Raw genomic sequence first — 16650 nt, 5'->3', positions numbered from 1 at the left:
TCTCTCTCTCTCTCTCTCTCTCTCTCTCTCTCTCTCTCTCTCTCTCTCTCTCTCCTTTTGTAATGAGATGGACACTCAGGAAGACAGTCGTGAAGGCTTAAAACCATGCTTTAAATGCATCATTTTTGGTATTTCCATGGAATTAAATAAAAATGACACTTAGGAGGTTTGCACACGTGATTTCTTTCTGATCTCTCTCTCATGTAGAAATGATTCATTTTTATGATGGGTCTCATTTTTTGATGATCCAAACCGTTAATACTATCCGCCACGCCCTGCATGGCCCATGAGCCGAACATCACACAGATTGGAAGATTTTAGCTATGGAATATTAGTCCTTTTTTTTTTTTTTTGTGAATGTGAACCATTCGGAATTCTCTACTTGAACCTGTACTTGTTGGTCCTCGTGTCGAAGTGTTGGGACTTTTCATATGGGAAACCTATAGTGTATGGGCTGTCTAAAGTTGGGCCCTTCATCTGAATGGTTTGGATCAATGAACCGTGGGTCCACTTGTACAAAGTAAGGGATGTTGCACCTCACTCTTGTGCAACAACTCATCTACTGCACATGTTGCACACGTGCATGCAGATCTAGACGGTCGAAATCAAGGACCCCAAATGGATTTTATGCCTTTTCCTAATGCCACAATGATCTTATGATCATAACAATATAGTTAATGACCCACATATAACTGGACCAACCTGATTTTGAGGCCAAAGAAGCTAAATGGTGAGACCCACTTGATAAACGGCCAAGATCCTATATCATGTGATGATGGCACGTTTGGGAGAGTATGAAGTAGCCATAGCATCATGTGGCCCATGGAGCACTAAAAGGTAAGCGTGAACCGGCTGAGATTATTTGGAAACATCTTTACTGGCAAACGCACGTGCATGTGCATGATGTGTACCTCTTTTACAAGTCATCATGAGAATTTCTATTTCAAATATCAATGATTTCTATAATTCAGGAAGCTGCCTCTAAAGGGTGTTTAGATAATAAGTTTTTTTTTAAAAAAAAAAATTTAATTTAATTTTTTATACACACGCACACACACCCCCACACACTCACGCTAGTGGAATTTTACCACCTATGGATGCTTGAACCCTTGACCGGGTGTTTAGATAATAAGTTGTTTAATATAAGCTACTTATGTTACAAGTAACTTATCTTAGTTTCTATTTATGAAGAATACAAGTATGTTTTGTAAACAATATATTTATCAATTCCTTTCTTTCATCTCTCCTTATGCCTCTTTTCAACAATTTATGAAAAGTAAAAAAGTAAAAAAAAAATTAACTAAAATAATTATATATTTTTACGTAAAAGCATTACTCATAATTAATTATAAACCAAACTTATCTGAAATAAGTCACTTATCTACTCTTGTAAATGAAAAAAAAAAAAAAAAAAAGCTTATTTGGTGGTATGCAAACAGGCCTAAGGTTGTATTTGAATGATAAGTTACTTTTAATAAGTAACTTATGCCTCAAGTAACTTATCTAGATTTCTACTTGTTTTATTAGTAGATGAGCTTCTTCTTTTTTTTTTTTTTTTTTAACACACATTATCTAAAAAGCCCCTTTGGTTAGGTTAGGAAACACCCAATCCATTAATACTGTGACAGTGGGGCTCACCTTAATGTATGTGTTGTATATATACTCTATCCATCCATTTTGCATTTTCATTTTAACACGTTTTCTCAAAAAGAGGCAAGATCCAAATCGCAGGTGGACCACACCATAGGAAACAATGGTCATTTAATGCCCATAATTAAAAACTTTCTAGAGCCCACCATAATGTTTATGTGCCATCCAACCTCTTGATAAGGTCAAATAGATCAGGAAGAAGGGAAAACACAAATATAAATATCAGCTTGATCCAAAACTTTTGTAGCTCTAAGAAGTTTTTAATGGCATGTTTCCTATGGTGTGGTGCACTTGAGATTTGGAACTTCTTCATTTTTGGGCTCATGCCCTAAAATGAGCTAGAAAATGGATGGACGACACGTATATACAACACTTGCATCAAAGTGAGTCCATGTCACCGTTTGACTGAAAATGCTGTTACTTGACTTTGCTGGACATGATTGTTGGATCAACCCAGCTCTGCGTGCCTAGGGCCCATCGTGATGTTTCTTAAAAATCCACCTGGTCCATCCATTTTACCAGATCATGTTAGGAGGTGGGCCCAAAAATGAAGGAGATCCAAAGCTTAAGTTGGCCATATTGAAGGAAACAATGGAGCGATTGAACGACTACCGTTGAAATCTCTCCGAGGCCCTACCATGATGATTATATACCATCCAAACCAGTCATAAGACAACTGGATATTTCAAAAAAAATAAAATAAAAATAAAATTGAGCCTAATGGCTTTTTCAATAGTGGAGGTTTAATACCACCGTCTCAAGTAGTTTAGCCCATTTGAGTGTTGGATCTACCTCTTGTAATTGGGCCCACAACCTAAAATAGATCAATGAAAATAGTGGTCATGGTAAATTTCTCAAAAATATGTGATGGAACACTTCAATTTTGCCCGAAGAAATTTTCAAGGGAAGAGGCCCATACTAGTTTGGAAGAGCTCTTTAAGCAGTATGATAGTGTTCTTGATAGTTTGCACTATAAGGAAATCAAGGCGGATTTTGAGACAATAAACACCACGCCCGGTTTCAAGACATTATCACCGATGGAAAAACAATCTGCGTACCTTTATATTAGAGAAATATTCAAGAAATTCCAAGTTAAATTATTTAAATGTTTTGGTTACATGGTAAATAGAATTGAAGAAGAAGGGGATATTTGTACATACAAGGTGGTGAAATTCAGTGAAGAGAGGAAGGCCCAGATCATTACCTTCAATGCTTTGGAGATGAGAGGAAGTTGTAGCTGCCAGATGTTTGAGTATACAGGCATTCTTTGTAGACATGTACTAAATGTCTTCAAAGTAGTGATTATCTTCACAATTCCTTCTCATTATACTTTGACGAGATGGAAGAGAAATGCCAAGAGTACAGTGGTGTTAGATGAATTAGTGAAGTGCAAGGTCATTGTCCACAGACTATGATCTTGTGGTATAATGATCTATGTCGATCGTTGGTACATCAAAGTTGTAAAAGAAGGGTCAAGATCTGTATCCTTCCATATATATGTGCACATATGTGATTTCTGTATATTGTTCATCACCCAAGCTGATATGTATAAATTCAGTTTCAGTAGATGTGTTTGTCGAACATTTATATATGGATTATGCATGCTGCATGCTTTTGTAATTCTCAGGTGCGTGAGTAGAATCATGATGTTTGTGTGATTCCTGAGCTCCACAGAGTTTCTGAAGTGCGCTTGAAAACATCTCTGTTGTACATGTGGCAACTGTTTACATGATCAGGACCATTAAGTTGGTGACCCAAATCCAAAAAATCAAGACAATCGGACTGTTTTGGATAGACTACCAGTTGCCAGAAGAGGGTTGGTTAAATCAGAAATTGACAAGCCATCAACATTCAATGGGCAAAACTCACAACAATCAGATGGCCATAGATGTCCAATCACTGCAACCTTTTGATATAGCCTATCTGCATAGGGGGCCACCATATTAACAATACAATCTTGAATGCATCTACCAGTGCATTTGTTCTTTCATGGTCGATACCTAGTGTAGTGTTCCTAGATGTTTTCTTAGTCTAGGGTGTAGGCTTTTGCTATAGCTCTTGCATAGAGTGTTAGTTCTTTCCTGACCTGGGATGTGATTTCTTTTTTCTTTTCATGTCTTCCTGACTAAGGTGTGGGTTTTTTTCTGCTCTTTGGCTTTTGTATTTTTTGGAGTTGCTGGCTCTTTGGAATTAATAAAATTTTCTTATCTTTTTTTTTTTTAAATAAATAAATTTAAAAGAAAGAACTAATTACCTGCAGGTTACACCCAGATCCATAGCTCAAGTGGTAGACTGAGTGAAAGATACCTTGTTTCAACACGGAGGTCTTGGCATCGATTCCCTAGTGGGGGTGGCTAACAGTGAAATGTGATTTGACAGTGGGTGTACTAACAAGCTAACAAAAAAAAAAAAAAAACCTGCAGGTTGGGTGCAAGGCTAGAGTTATAGCATTTTAAGCTAAAAAAGATCAATAAAAGATACATATTTTTTGTAACTTCATCTATATATGACTTTTTGTAGCTTAAGATGCATTGTATGAATCTTGACATACAGGTTGCCTGTTAGTGATTGTTTCTCTTATTTTATGGATTTTGTAGAGAGCTAATCACCTACAGTCTGCATGTATGGCAAGAGACATACCGTGTGTTTTAAGCCATGAAACATCACTTGGGGGTTAAGGGGAAAAAATATATATTTTTCCATGATATTTTAGCTTAAAATGTACTGTCTAGCTCTTACTGCACAGGTAGCCTGTAGGCATGGTATCCAAAAATGGTTATCCAACAGCCGTTAGGTAACTTCAATGATGCATGTTATTATATATGTATTATGGGGCAGAAACAGCTGTTACAGAAAAAATGACCCGTAATGGTGGGTGCGATCACCTGTAGGAGATCTTTTTCAACTCTAAAAAGCTCATACTGAGTACTTTTAAGTTGAAATGAGGTTTCGGGTTTTAAAATTGAAAACCCGAGCATTAACTTGCATTGGTTTTGAGGGCATGCACACCACTAACATGGGAGAAACAATTTCCTGTGTTTGACCTTGAATCCAAAAAATAACGCTACTCCAAATCATAGGTGGGCCACACCATAGGCAATAGTGTAAAATCATACCTAAAACTTGTAAATTCATGTTAGATTGAAGGTGATGCATGTCAGATGAATGAATCTAAATCCCAGTGGGCCAACACACAATTAATTGCACATTTCATGTGGATCATGCCCAAATGTGGCGGACCAAAATCCTCTACAACACATTTTACGCAGACCATGTTCAAATGCGGCGGTGGACCGGAATCTGCAAGACATTTTACAGAGACATTGCAAACCATGTCGTATATGTGAAATCCATCCTATCCATTAGGCCGTATGCAAGGCCCTGGAGCCAGAACTTGGCCAGATCCACAACTCTTGCAGGCCACACCACAGGCATGGGACCACCATGGTGTGAATCTTTTCATTGAACCCTAGCCCAACCTGAAACTCAGGCAGGCCGAATTTTACATCATTCCCATTAGTGTGGTCCATCTGAGTTTTTCATCAGCCTGGTCTTTTGAATGTATGGTGAAAATAAGGTTTTCACCTGATGAATGGAGTAGGATTTCACATATAGAACAAGGTAGGCCCCAAAGAAATTCGGGTGTTTAATGCAAACATGGTGTAGATGATTCCTGTCCATCCAAACACTACCTGAAAAGAGGCATGGCCCACTTGTGTTCTCCCACAAATTTTCATAATAAATAATAATAATAATAATAATAATAATAATAATAAATTAAAAAAATTGAACCTCAGAGACAGAAAAAAGATGTTGCTGTTTTTCATTTCACTTCTCTATCAATATACACTCTCTTCAGCTCTTGTTCTTACTATATGGCCCACCTCTCCTATTCAAGGTGGGAAAATGTGATTTGGGTCATTCCCCACTACCCATTCATTCCATCATAACGGCCTTGTGCACTTGCCCGTTGCTTCTCCCGTAAATTCTCCCCCCACATCTTGGCCTCAGCAACAGCCCGTTGTCGATCCAAATCCTGGTTCAAAATCCTGGCAGTCTCCTTTGGGGAATCATCCTTCTCGGACCCATCCAAGTCCCACTTGTGACCAGACCCACCGCCTCCCTCATTTCTGGCTAGCCTTCCACCTCTCTCATCTCGTCTATCACCACTGCCACCTCTTCTTTTCTTCTCATCCTTTTCTCCGGTGACTCTAATGTTTTGAGGATGAGCTGTGTTGGGATCATACGTGTGGGACGCCAAGTAGGAAAGCGCAGTCACCACGTCTGTGATGAGAGGACGTGCGGCAGCCTGTTCTTGGATGCACATGGATGCCACAGCAAGGGCCTGATAGAGCCCGCGCATCGGATACTGTCCTTGCAGCCGTGGGTCAGCTAGTTTTGAGAACTTCCGTCGGTCGCTGAACATGGGTCGTGCCTGCAAAGATTCAAAAGCATCAGAACTCGCACTTCAAAAACATGGCGACTCAGAATTTGAGTTCACCTGAGCTGATCACAGTAGAAATTAGAGCCAATTGAGTGAAAAAAATTCAAAAGATAAGCTGACTTAACCGAGTCAATGAGGTGACTCGCCTGAGGAAGGTTAAGTTGCACACCTAACAGAGGCCCAGTTGGAAGTTATGAACATTTGGAGGATTTATTTATTATTATTTTTTTTTTTGGGGGATATTCCCCATCTTTTTTTTTTCCACCACAGGGTCCACCATTTTGATTACCAAGAATGGGGCCCACATGTACCGTGTTGGGTGAGAACATGCTTGAATGGACACTATATTTCATTTTGATTTTTCCCAAACTGTGTAAAATCTTTAAAATTCTAACATCCATGACAGGACATACATTCATATAATCTCTCGAAAATTTGCATGGTAACTCCAATTTTCAGCCTGTACAGCTCTGGCCTGAACCAAACTGTTAAAATTATGGGCCCCACTAGTTTGGGTGGTGATGGGCCATGATATGATGAGGACGTCCCAAAAATTTCCCACGTCCGGCAAGCCTAACCCTCCATTTGGAGGCTGGAAAATAAAGGTCACAGAAAATGATGCAGCAGCAGTCCACAGTCAACAGATAGAAATACCAAGATTGGATCGCTAGGATCTCCCAACCTGAGAGACTTTCTAGGCATCTTCCATCAATAGTGAAGCCCATCAAATCAATGGTCTGGATCACTGAAACATGTGACAAACTTGTACAAACCTGAGATCTAACAGTAATAGGCACGTCCTCAGGCCCAGGATCATGTTTACCCTATAAATAAAATACAATTATCAATGAAGTAGTTTAAAAGGCCGATATTAGGGTGTGTTTGGATAGCCGACCCCAATTAATTGGGATAAGGCTTAGATGATGGCTAGGGTGTGTTTGGATTTACAACAGTATTGAAGTGTGAAAATTCAGTTCATATCAATGGAAATAGTGCAATTGTAATGATTTTTTTGTAGTATTCATAACTAGGAAATAGCTTGCGAATTGCATTTACATCCCTTTTGAGTCCAAACTCGGTAAAGTAATTGCAATTTGGAGCCTACTCCATCACAATGAAATACTTCATTCAACTAAATAAACAGCCTTAATCATTTGAAAATTTTAGAAAGCGGAGGGAGTTTGAAAGCAGATCAGAACGGAAAACCAATAAATTTCATTGTGTGCTGGAGTACCAAAACCAGAAAACTCAACTCGACTCAACTGAGTCAGTGAGCCGACTCAAGGAGTCCTCCCGATTCAAGACCTAGCCATTCCACAATCGAGTTTCCTAGTGACTTGGCTTGAAATCATAGTTCAAAAACCCCAAAAACTCAACTGATTCTTTCGTTTCCTTGGGTTACTGGCCATCTGCTGGGAGTTTCGGGTTGAATACTGATATTTTAGCAACAAATCTAATAATTCTAAATGTAGTGCTTGGTGTATTGAACTTTTTTGGAAAGGGAGTGTATGCAAGTTTTGTATTTCAAGAACACACTGGATCCAACCAGCTGCACCTCACATTATATATATATATATATATATATATATATATATATATAGAGAGAGAGAGAGAGAGAGAGAGAGAGAGAGAGAGAGGTGCACGCTATCAACAAATTACTTCCAAAAAAATTAAGAAATCATATGTAAGAACCATCGCATTTCGTGACTCGTTGGTAAACCAACTTTGATTCTCTAACAACCAATGATGTGGGACCATTAATAGACCCGACTCAATGTCTAGCTGGGTTAGATCGGGTCAACACAAAAACTCAACTTGACTCTATTTGATATTTAATTGCTAATTTAATAAGAATATATATGTGAATAATAGCTATTTAATAGCTAATGAATATAAAAATTGACATAATAGTCATATAGATGAACCGCACGCCTTGTTTGCAGAGTTAATAGATTCCCAAAGACAGGTCACTCAGCCCTCTTCCGTTTATTATGAAAAAAAAAAAAATCACCAGTGACTGACTTGGTTCGAGTTGTGCCCAGTTGCGTCGAGTCGACCCAGTGAGCTGACTCGACCAAGTTGAGCTCACCAGCAAGTTTCATATTAACTCGGCTCGAAATCTTGTTTTGTCTTGGCAGACATTCAAGCCGAGTCACTGAATTTTAGAACTGTGCTTGAAATATAGTCTAGTGGAATTAACTAATACAATTTTTGAGTCGAGTCACCGAGTTAGGGAACTATGACATATGCACCATGAATAGGCTAAGAAAGCATACCCATGAAACGAGGTTCTGTTCTCCGTGGGGCTTAGTGCCATCGATGGCCTTCCGCCCCGTGATCAGCTCCAAGAATACAACCCCAAAACTGTAAACATCAGACTTCACCGTCAGCTGTCCTGTCATAGCATACTCCGGAGCACAGTAGCCATAAGTTCCCATGACCCTTGTGGAAACATGCGACTTATCCCCCGTTGGAGCGAGTTTTGCAAGCCCGAAATCAGATAGCTTCGGGTGATAGCCCTCATCCAATAATATATTAGATGATTTGAAGTCCCTATATATAACAGGAGGGTTCGCTTTATCGTGAAGGTATTCCAACCCTTTGGCTGCTCCGGCGGCGATCTTCATCCTCATATTCCAATCTAATGGTTCCTTGTCCGGCGGAAGGTCTACACAAACAAAGAAATTTAATATTAGTCATCAATGTATTAAAACCGAAGGTTTGGCAAGCCCACGTGCATGCATAACCAATCTACACACCACTATATGTGTTGGTGGGTGTGAGATCCTATCTGTGTGGATAATCGTATCCAAAAATAGGCTCGTCCACTCTTCAGATTGGACGTAATGTTAGAAACAAGCATACAACCAAGTCTTTTCCAGACTTCCACTTGTTTTGTAATCTCTAGGCCAACCTGATTACTGGGCTGGCTTGATTTTAAGGGCAATGCATTGTCACAGTAGGACCAACCTGCCAGTGTCACAGGTATGTAAGATACTGGGCCATTCATCAAGTGGGCTCCACCATTTGTGCGCCACATTTCGATAATTAAGTGGCTTGTAACACATCCTGACGAATTATGATAAGATCTGTCGGGACTCTTAACCGTTGGATTTGCATCCCCCCCCCCCCTTTCGATTGGGGTGGCTAAAAAATCCTCTAGATTGAATATCTCAACCCATTGACTATACAAAGTTTATGGTGATGACGGTTAATGTTAAAAGCAAAAGAGCCATATTATGAATGGGTGGAAATAATCCAACTGAGAGAGTTTATGTGTTGTCTTTCCACCATAGAAAGTGAGACTTGTCAATTGTCATTTAAACGGTTTGGATCATTTGGAAGATGACCCACATTCAAAGGCTAAAGTCGGATGAATCATATTGCAATAAATCAAGACGTATTCGAGCAACCCTCAAATCTGACACTGGATTGCTCAACCATGAAAACTAAGTTTATATACTCAAACAGTAGCTTGAATGATTCTAATCACTATTTTTTACCCAAAGAGGCGGTGTATCTTGGGGAAAGAAATCAGAATGTGAATAGCCATCTAAATCCTACTTCCCAATCCAATGTAGGTTTCATGTCCCAAAATCAGACCAGTCCAGTCTCAGGTGGGCACATGAACAAAAAGAAAATGGACGGTTAAAAATTGACCAAGTTCAACATTTTGACTATACATGTGGCCCACCTAATGATAGGACCAGTCTGATTTTGGTGCCGTGGTACATACCAAATGGAGCCACCTGATGAATGACCTCTATCTCACCTAGTATAACACATTTAAGATTTGATATTAAAAATAAAAAAATAAAATAAAAATCATGCGAATTTACAAATTCAAGTATCAAACCCAGCCTTCTCACCTATTATTCTATATAGAACTGATCAGCTACAGCTGGTTGTATGCTAATTTAGCACACAGCCCATGTTTCCCAGCGAAGTATCATGTGCATAGTACGTCACACAGGCCACATCGTGAGATCGAAGAATGGTCAATGGACTGATTCAATGCACAAGTGTGGCCCACCTAATGAGTAGATCAGACTGATTTTCAACACAGTTGATATTCATAGTAGTACCCATAGTTTACATGGCATGGATGTCCTACACAAGTGGCACAGGCAGGAAAGATGGGAATAGAGTGCTAAGTTAGCATACATTGGATTGTAGGTGATCAGTTCTTTTTTCTTTTTCTTTTTTTTGAATGATGTGATCAGTTCTTTATTCTCTAATCTCATCTAAAAAAAATAAAAACTCTTAACCCGTGTTCTCCATGTATTTTCCATACATTGTGTTGGGAGTGACTGAATCATTCACTTACATACTAATGAGATGTACAATGTCATACTAGCAGAGTATGTACAATGGAGATAGCTGAAGGGTAAAATTGGAACTAACAAATAGAAATAAGATCATGATGGCCCATGTGCCTAGCTACACCTCAATGCTGATGATGAATCACATGAGTTTTAGGTAAAAGAACTACTAGATTTAGGGCCTCTTCACATGTAGGGAGTTGCTGATAGGATAGCAGTATATATTTCCTTTGGGAAGGGAGAAGGAACGAGATGGATTGGAAAAAAAGGGCATCATTTCAACATATATATATATATATATATATATATATATATATATATATATATATATATATATATATATATATATATATATATATATATATATTTCCACACAGATAGAAGCCCACAACTTAAATTAGGGCTTGCTTAGACACACTTGCACAAAAAGGGGTTTCCACAAAAAGGGTTTCATGCCTGCTTTTTGGTCGACTCGATGAAAACGAATTTGTTTCAATTCGACACAATTGGTTTTTCACGAGTTGGCTTTTTAGCGCCTATTTTGCCGAGCAAGGAGTACAATAGGATTCGCAAAAGTGCATCCAAATGCACAACATGAATTGGGGCTTGGCTCAAAATGCCATTTGGGCATCAAATACCCCTTTTGATGGTGCATACAAATAGGCCCTTAACTGTGAATCCAAGCACACAGGTAGCTTAGAAAAGAAATTACAATATGGCTATATCCACCATACTGGATATAAAATATGTTACAGTGCCAACAATACATGGGGTGTGTATGTCGAACACTACCCCTCAGATCAGATCAGGTTGAGGCATTCGGTTCTTCAAATATTCATGATGTTGGAACATTCCCCGAAAATGACTGATGGATAAAATCACGAGCACCTCAAGAGAAGTGTCCGCATAGGATGGATGTGGAGTGTTTAGAGAAGAATGACATGGTCTTGAACAGTGGACTATGAACTGAACGCAAGCAACCAAGCAATCAAATGGAGTGGTTGTAATAGAAATGCAAGAGGGTAGAAATAAAACAGGGACATTTAAGAAATGGGCTTTGTTAAGCCCAAGTACACCTAAAAAAAATTAAAATGTGGTTTGTGTGACATCCAAGCCGTGCATCAGGTCAGCCCCATTGTATAAATGAACTGGTCAGTGCATTCAACTCATTAGATGGTCCACTCATTGCAGCTCTTTGTTAGGGAGTTTTTAAGTCTAGGGAAGGTTCCCATATTAGGCTAATAGAATTGCATATCCTTTTGAAATCAGTGTCTTGAAGTGCCAAAAATCAGCAATGAACAGATCTGAAATGGTCACAGGTTGGCTCAGGCAAAAATTCCAGATAGTGCATTTATCAAGTGGCTAGAAACATGATCCAACAAATGGACAGCATGAAACGAAACAACGGTGAGTCTACGTTCAAAGATGATTGGGCCGGCCTCATTTTTTAGGATAAGGCACATGCATGGTGCGCCTCTACCACAGACGGTTTCCAAATGCCCAGGTAAAAGACAAGTTGATGTCTAGTGGGCCGCAGATCATATAAAATTTTCCAATCTGCCTTTCAAAAGCCAACCTCAAATAGCTGGGAGAAGGCTAAGATGATGATGATGATTATGTGAATGGCACATGCAAAAAAAATGGACCATATGATGAACTTCCGAAATCCTGCATACATGTGCACTTGGACAAAGGCAGGGTATTTGTGTTTAGCATTTGAAGATGTGGTGCCTAGAATTACCATACATCTTGGGCAAAAGAAAAGCGCTTCTTTCCCAAAGTAAGTTTATGAGAGGAAGCTTAAACATTTCAGTGACTTGATGCTACACAAAAGCATTTGCAGAAACTTTGCCTACAAAATTGAAGAGGAACATAATCCACATTTAGGAAAGGAAAATCAAAGACGCGGGACCCAATAAAAAAATGTTTGGGGCCCATGTTGATGTTTTAATGACATCAATACATCCATCATATGAGCCCCTTAATGCTCTCTGAGATACCCAACAATCCAGCTGATTCCAAACTCAGGTGGGACTCTCCACAAGGAACAGTTGGGCTGGGGATGCCCACCATTAAAAACCTTCCACATAGCACATGGGGCCCATAATGTTTTTCTATATGCCATCTAATCCATTCAGAATTAATTAGGATAAGGCTTAGATGATGATGATGATCTAATCCACTCAGAAAGATGCATCCAATCAGATGCCCAGACACGCAAAATAATCAGGCAATTCCAAAACTCGGATGGGCCATGACAGGTGGTTTTAGAGGTTTTAGTCATGATTTTTACATGGTGTGGCTCACCAGAGTTTTGGGATCCGAGTACAGGAGGGGGAGCACACAATGGATGGATTGGATGTAATTATAACATCAACTTAGACCATACATGCTGATTAGTATGTTGATCTTATCCTAGAAAGGTTTGTATTCGATCCAGCATCAAGATTGAAAGAGTTGATATTTGAATCACCCTGCCATATTTTTGTAAAACCCCACAAGAATATTTACAAAAACGAATCCAAGATGAGACTGTTATTAAACCTCCTTGCAGAGTCATGAAGTGGTGATATCGAAAGATAAGGAGCAGGAACAATGCAAACTTACCATGTAGATGATCTTCCAGCGACCCCAAGGGCATATACTCATAGACAAGAAGCCGTTGGTCCCCATCAGCACAATAGCCAATCAAATTAACAAGATTGGGGTCATGTAAAAGGCTGAGCATGAGCACCTCGACCAGAAATTCCCTATTCCCTTGGAGCCCATTTCTATCAAGTTGTTTTACAGCAATGACCTGTTAACACAAAAGCACAAACTCCTGTCACACTCCCACCACATGAATGCAACAGTACTTTGCTAGTCATGGATTAACTAACAATTTCATTGCACTTTGAATCTGTACAAGACAGGATTACCTAAAATGAAAATGCAACATTTATTTCCTAAGATTGTATTAGGCAGCTGTTTGGATGCCACTTAAAAATGAGTTCATCACTTTTTAGTCAAAACTAATTATGTGTTAGAGATCAGAGACTTGAGTCTACTATTCGTTTCCCACAGGGAAGTTCCCTTTGCAAAACACAGCTGTAGATTAGGGGCCATGGTTGGTCTATCCAAGGCATTGATCTAATGGTCCCAATCATGGATTGATCATTCCAAGAAACCAAAAATAAAAAATAAAATCCCCTCCATTGGTCGACTCTAACCTTCCCATTAATGGCATGCAAAATACATGATTAAAAAGACAATCTCTAACCTTCCCAGCGAAAAATCTTTTCAGTAGGGCTAAATCTCTAGTTTTAGAATGGGCTTCGGCTTTGGCTAGCTCTTCTTCTTTTCCATTGGGCTGGTAGTTGTTGCCCTTTTGGTTTTTTATTTTTCATTTGTATTTATTGGTTTCGGCCTTTTAATGAAATTATCATCTTTCAAAAAACAAAGAAAAAGAAAAAAGAAAGAGGCATTCTTGAATATGCCACATACAATGAAGGAAAGACCAAAGACTTGATAACTAGGGTAATCTGATTTGGGAGATTTTCGGAAAGTGAATAGGAAATTCAGCCTCTAGAGATCTTTTTTATTTTTATTTTTATTTTTTGTTTTGGTAAGGACTAAAAGTCTAAAAGTAATCTTGATAATCAGCAATTTACATTAACTAAGATCGTTAGTATTTAATTACAATTAACTAAAATCAGATGCATGCATTTTTAAGTGGCACCCAAACAGGCCCCAAGTTGGATTTATGTTCTAGTGTGTTACAAGAAACTGCAGCCTTATACACCTGTCTATACAACAGATCACAGGATTCCAGATGATGACACATTCTCATGATAAAACTGGAAGCAGAATCCTCTCTTGTAAAATATTGGGTTTTGCGCCGAACACACTTGATAATGGGAAGGAAAACATAATTCCACCCCAAATGGCAATACCACAGTTACTATTCTGAGTGGAAACATTTGCTAGCATGATAAAGGTCAGGATTAGCTTTTCTACACATGCACCCAAATTCTGTATTTAACTAAGATCTTACCTGGCCTGTGCTTTCTAGGCGGCCTTTATAAACACGACCGAATCCCCCTTCCCCTAAAAGAGACTCAGGTGTGAAATTTTTCGTTGCAGCTGCAAGCTCTCGGAAGGTGAATGTTTGCGCAGCGATTTTGACATCAATCCCATCCTTAGTACCTAAGGACTCCTTTCTCAACCCAATAGCGTTTCTGGCTTTGATTCTGTCAGCTCCTACAAAACCACCAAAAATAGAGCCAAGATCCATGAATATCACAGCGACCGAACTGAATCAAACTGTATCACCACACCAAGATCCCAATTTCAAAAGCAGCCATTTGAAAAGCTGAGAAATCCGTATTCCATCATTCTCAATAAAATAAAATAAAATAACGAGCAGACCAATTTCAATTCACGCTCGTTTGAAATACCAACTTAATGAAAATCAAAGTCCAATCAAGTTATTATTGAATTGATTCCACAATTCAGCTCCATTGTCTGAAATTAACTAGCTAAAGGAGATGAACAAACTTGCCACATTCAAAAAATGGAATTCAGAGACCAAACAAGATTCAATTTCATTCACTCCGGATCAAACTAAGAAAATGCAACTCAATCACACTCAAGCTGAAATACCCAATTGCCCAAGTTTTATTTTTATTATTATTATTTTTTTGATATGCCCATTTCCCAGTTCAGCTGTAGTGTCTGAAATGAAGTAACCCAAGATCATGGATTCATTTTTCAGTAATTAGAAACGGGACCATTGAAACTCCTGATACTCCATTTTCTGCAATCAAATCAACTTATAGCAATCAAAACCGATTTGAAATCTCTTCAAACAAGCAGATTCTCGACAAGCCCGTTGAAAACTATAATGAATTGAATTAAAATTCAAAGCTCTTGTCTCTGTGCCATATTTGGTTGCCACTTAAAAATGGGTTCATCTCATTTTATACAAACTATGATTTCTAATACATAATTATTGTCAACTAAAATGAGAAAAACCCATTTTTTTAAGGGGCAACCAAACAGGGCCTAAGTCTCTAACAAAAAAAACAAAATACAAAAAATGATTCTATAAATATTCAGTCTCCAACAAAAATTCAAAAAGTTCAAAGCTTTAATTCTCTAAACCAAGAACAATCAAAACACTCTATACTCTATTTTCCGAGATCAGATCAAATTACAAATCAGGCCAAACACTGAAATCGAATGCGACGTGAAATCTATTAAAGAATACAGATTTAAGACAAACCCAATTGAAATTCCTACCGATTGGATCAAATCCCATTCAAATTCAAATCTCTAGGCTAAATTAAAATAAATAAATAAATAAATCAATGAGTTTTCATTGGTAGCTCCAAAAAAATCAAAACTTGCACATACCCAAATCACAAGACTAATAAAAACATCACCCAAAAACACAGATCAGATCAAATCCAATTTTTTATTTTTTATTTTTTAAAAAAAGGAAGGAAAAAAAAAAAAAAAACACAGACCTGAAGATAATCTGGCAATATGAGATTCGATGGTGGGCTTGCCTTCTCTTCTGTAATCTCCCTTATCTACAGGATTTAGATGCTCTTCCTCCTTCGAATCGAAGCATGGAAAACAACCCATATCTTCAATCAATCCAAATCCTCTTTTCTTTTTCTTGTTTTCAAATCCCAACACAATATACCAAGCAATCTCCCATATTTCTTCTACAGATGAAATGGATTCAAAAAAGCAGATTTTATTTCTGGGTTTTTATCAGATTGAGATCTTATTGAAGAAATTAATGAGAAAAATGCAAGATGGAGAGTAGAAGAATCGAATCAGAGAGATTTTTCTTTTTTCTTTTTACTTTTTTCTTCTAGCCGGCTATATTTTCGGCCTATGTATATGAACTTATATACACTCTCTCTCTACTAATTTATTAAGCATGATTTACGGAGTATCAATTACTATACACCAAGACTCGGCGTACAGCCAGAGTCCAATCACTGCGTGGGGCCCATCGATCATGACCCTCCATGGAGTGAATATTGGATGGACGGATTAAATGATCCTATTGAATAGGACTTCGGATACATGGTCAGCTGATCCAGACCATTGCTCTATTGGGAGGGACAGTAGGTGGGCCATGTCTCGAAAATCTCCTTGATGGGATTAGCTTTTAAACCTGCGGCGTGAAAACTACACAGCTATGAAGAGAAATACGGCAACGGTCCGTGACCAATTCAA

At 38.5% G+C, this 16650-nt stretch overlaps 1 protein-coding gene across 1 annotated transcript; it reads right to left on the bottom strand.

Moving 5' to 3' along the window:
* Positions 1 to 5452: 5452 nt before the first annotated feature.
* LOC131246709 (serine/threonine-protein kinase PBS1-like) lies at positions 5453 to 16303 on the bottom strand. The gene is made up of 5 exons (XM_058247059.1): positions 15924 to 16303; positions 14450 to 14655; positions 13024 to 13213; positions 8371 to 8762; positions 5453 to 6085 (listed from the first exon to the last, which is right to left on the bottom strand). Exons 1-5 carry the CDS (start codon positions 16042 to 16044, stop codon positions 5579 to 5581), a joined length of 1416 nt encoding a protein of 471 aa, XP_058103042.1. The 5' UTR covers positions 16045 to 16303; the 3' UTR covers positions 5453 to 5578.
* Positions 16304 to 16650: the final 347 nt, after the last annotated feature.

Source organism: Magnolia sinica, chromosome 5, assembly GCF_029962835.1.
Source record: "Magnolia sinica isolate HGM2019 chromosome 5, MsV1, whole genome shotgun sequence".
Lineage (NCBI taxonomy): Eukaryota > Viridiplantae > Streptophyta > Magnoliopsida > Magnoliales > Magnoliaceae > Magnolia > Magnolia sinica.
The sequence above is the reverse complement of the archived record's forward strand: the minus strand, read 5'-3'. Positions and strand labels throughout refer to the sequence as shown.

Excerpts from the sequence above, each read along its gene's own strand:
- LOC131246709 (XM_058247059.1), bottom strand. The coding sequence starts at position 16,044 with ATGGGTTGTTTTCCATGCTTCGATTCGAAGGAGGAAGAGCATCTAAAT. Across the intron at positions 14,656-15,923 it reads TATTGCCAGATTATCTTCAG|GAGCTGACAGAATCAAAGCC; the intron begins GTCTGTGTTTTT and ends GTGGTTTTGTAG. Across the intron at positions 8,763-13,023 it reads GCTGGAAGATCATCTACATG|ACCTTCCGCCGGACAAGGAA; the intron begins GTAAGTTTGCAT and ends TTGTTTGTGTAG.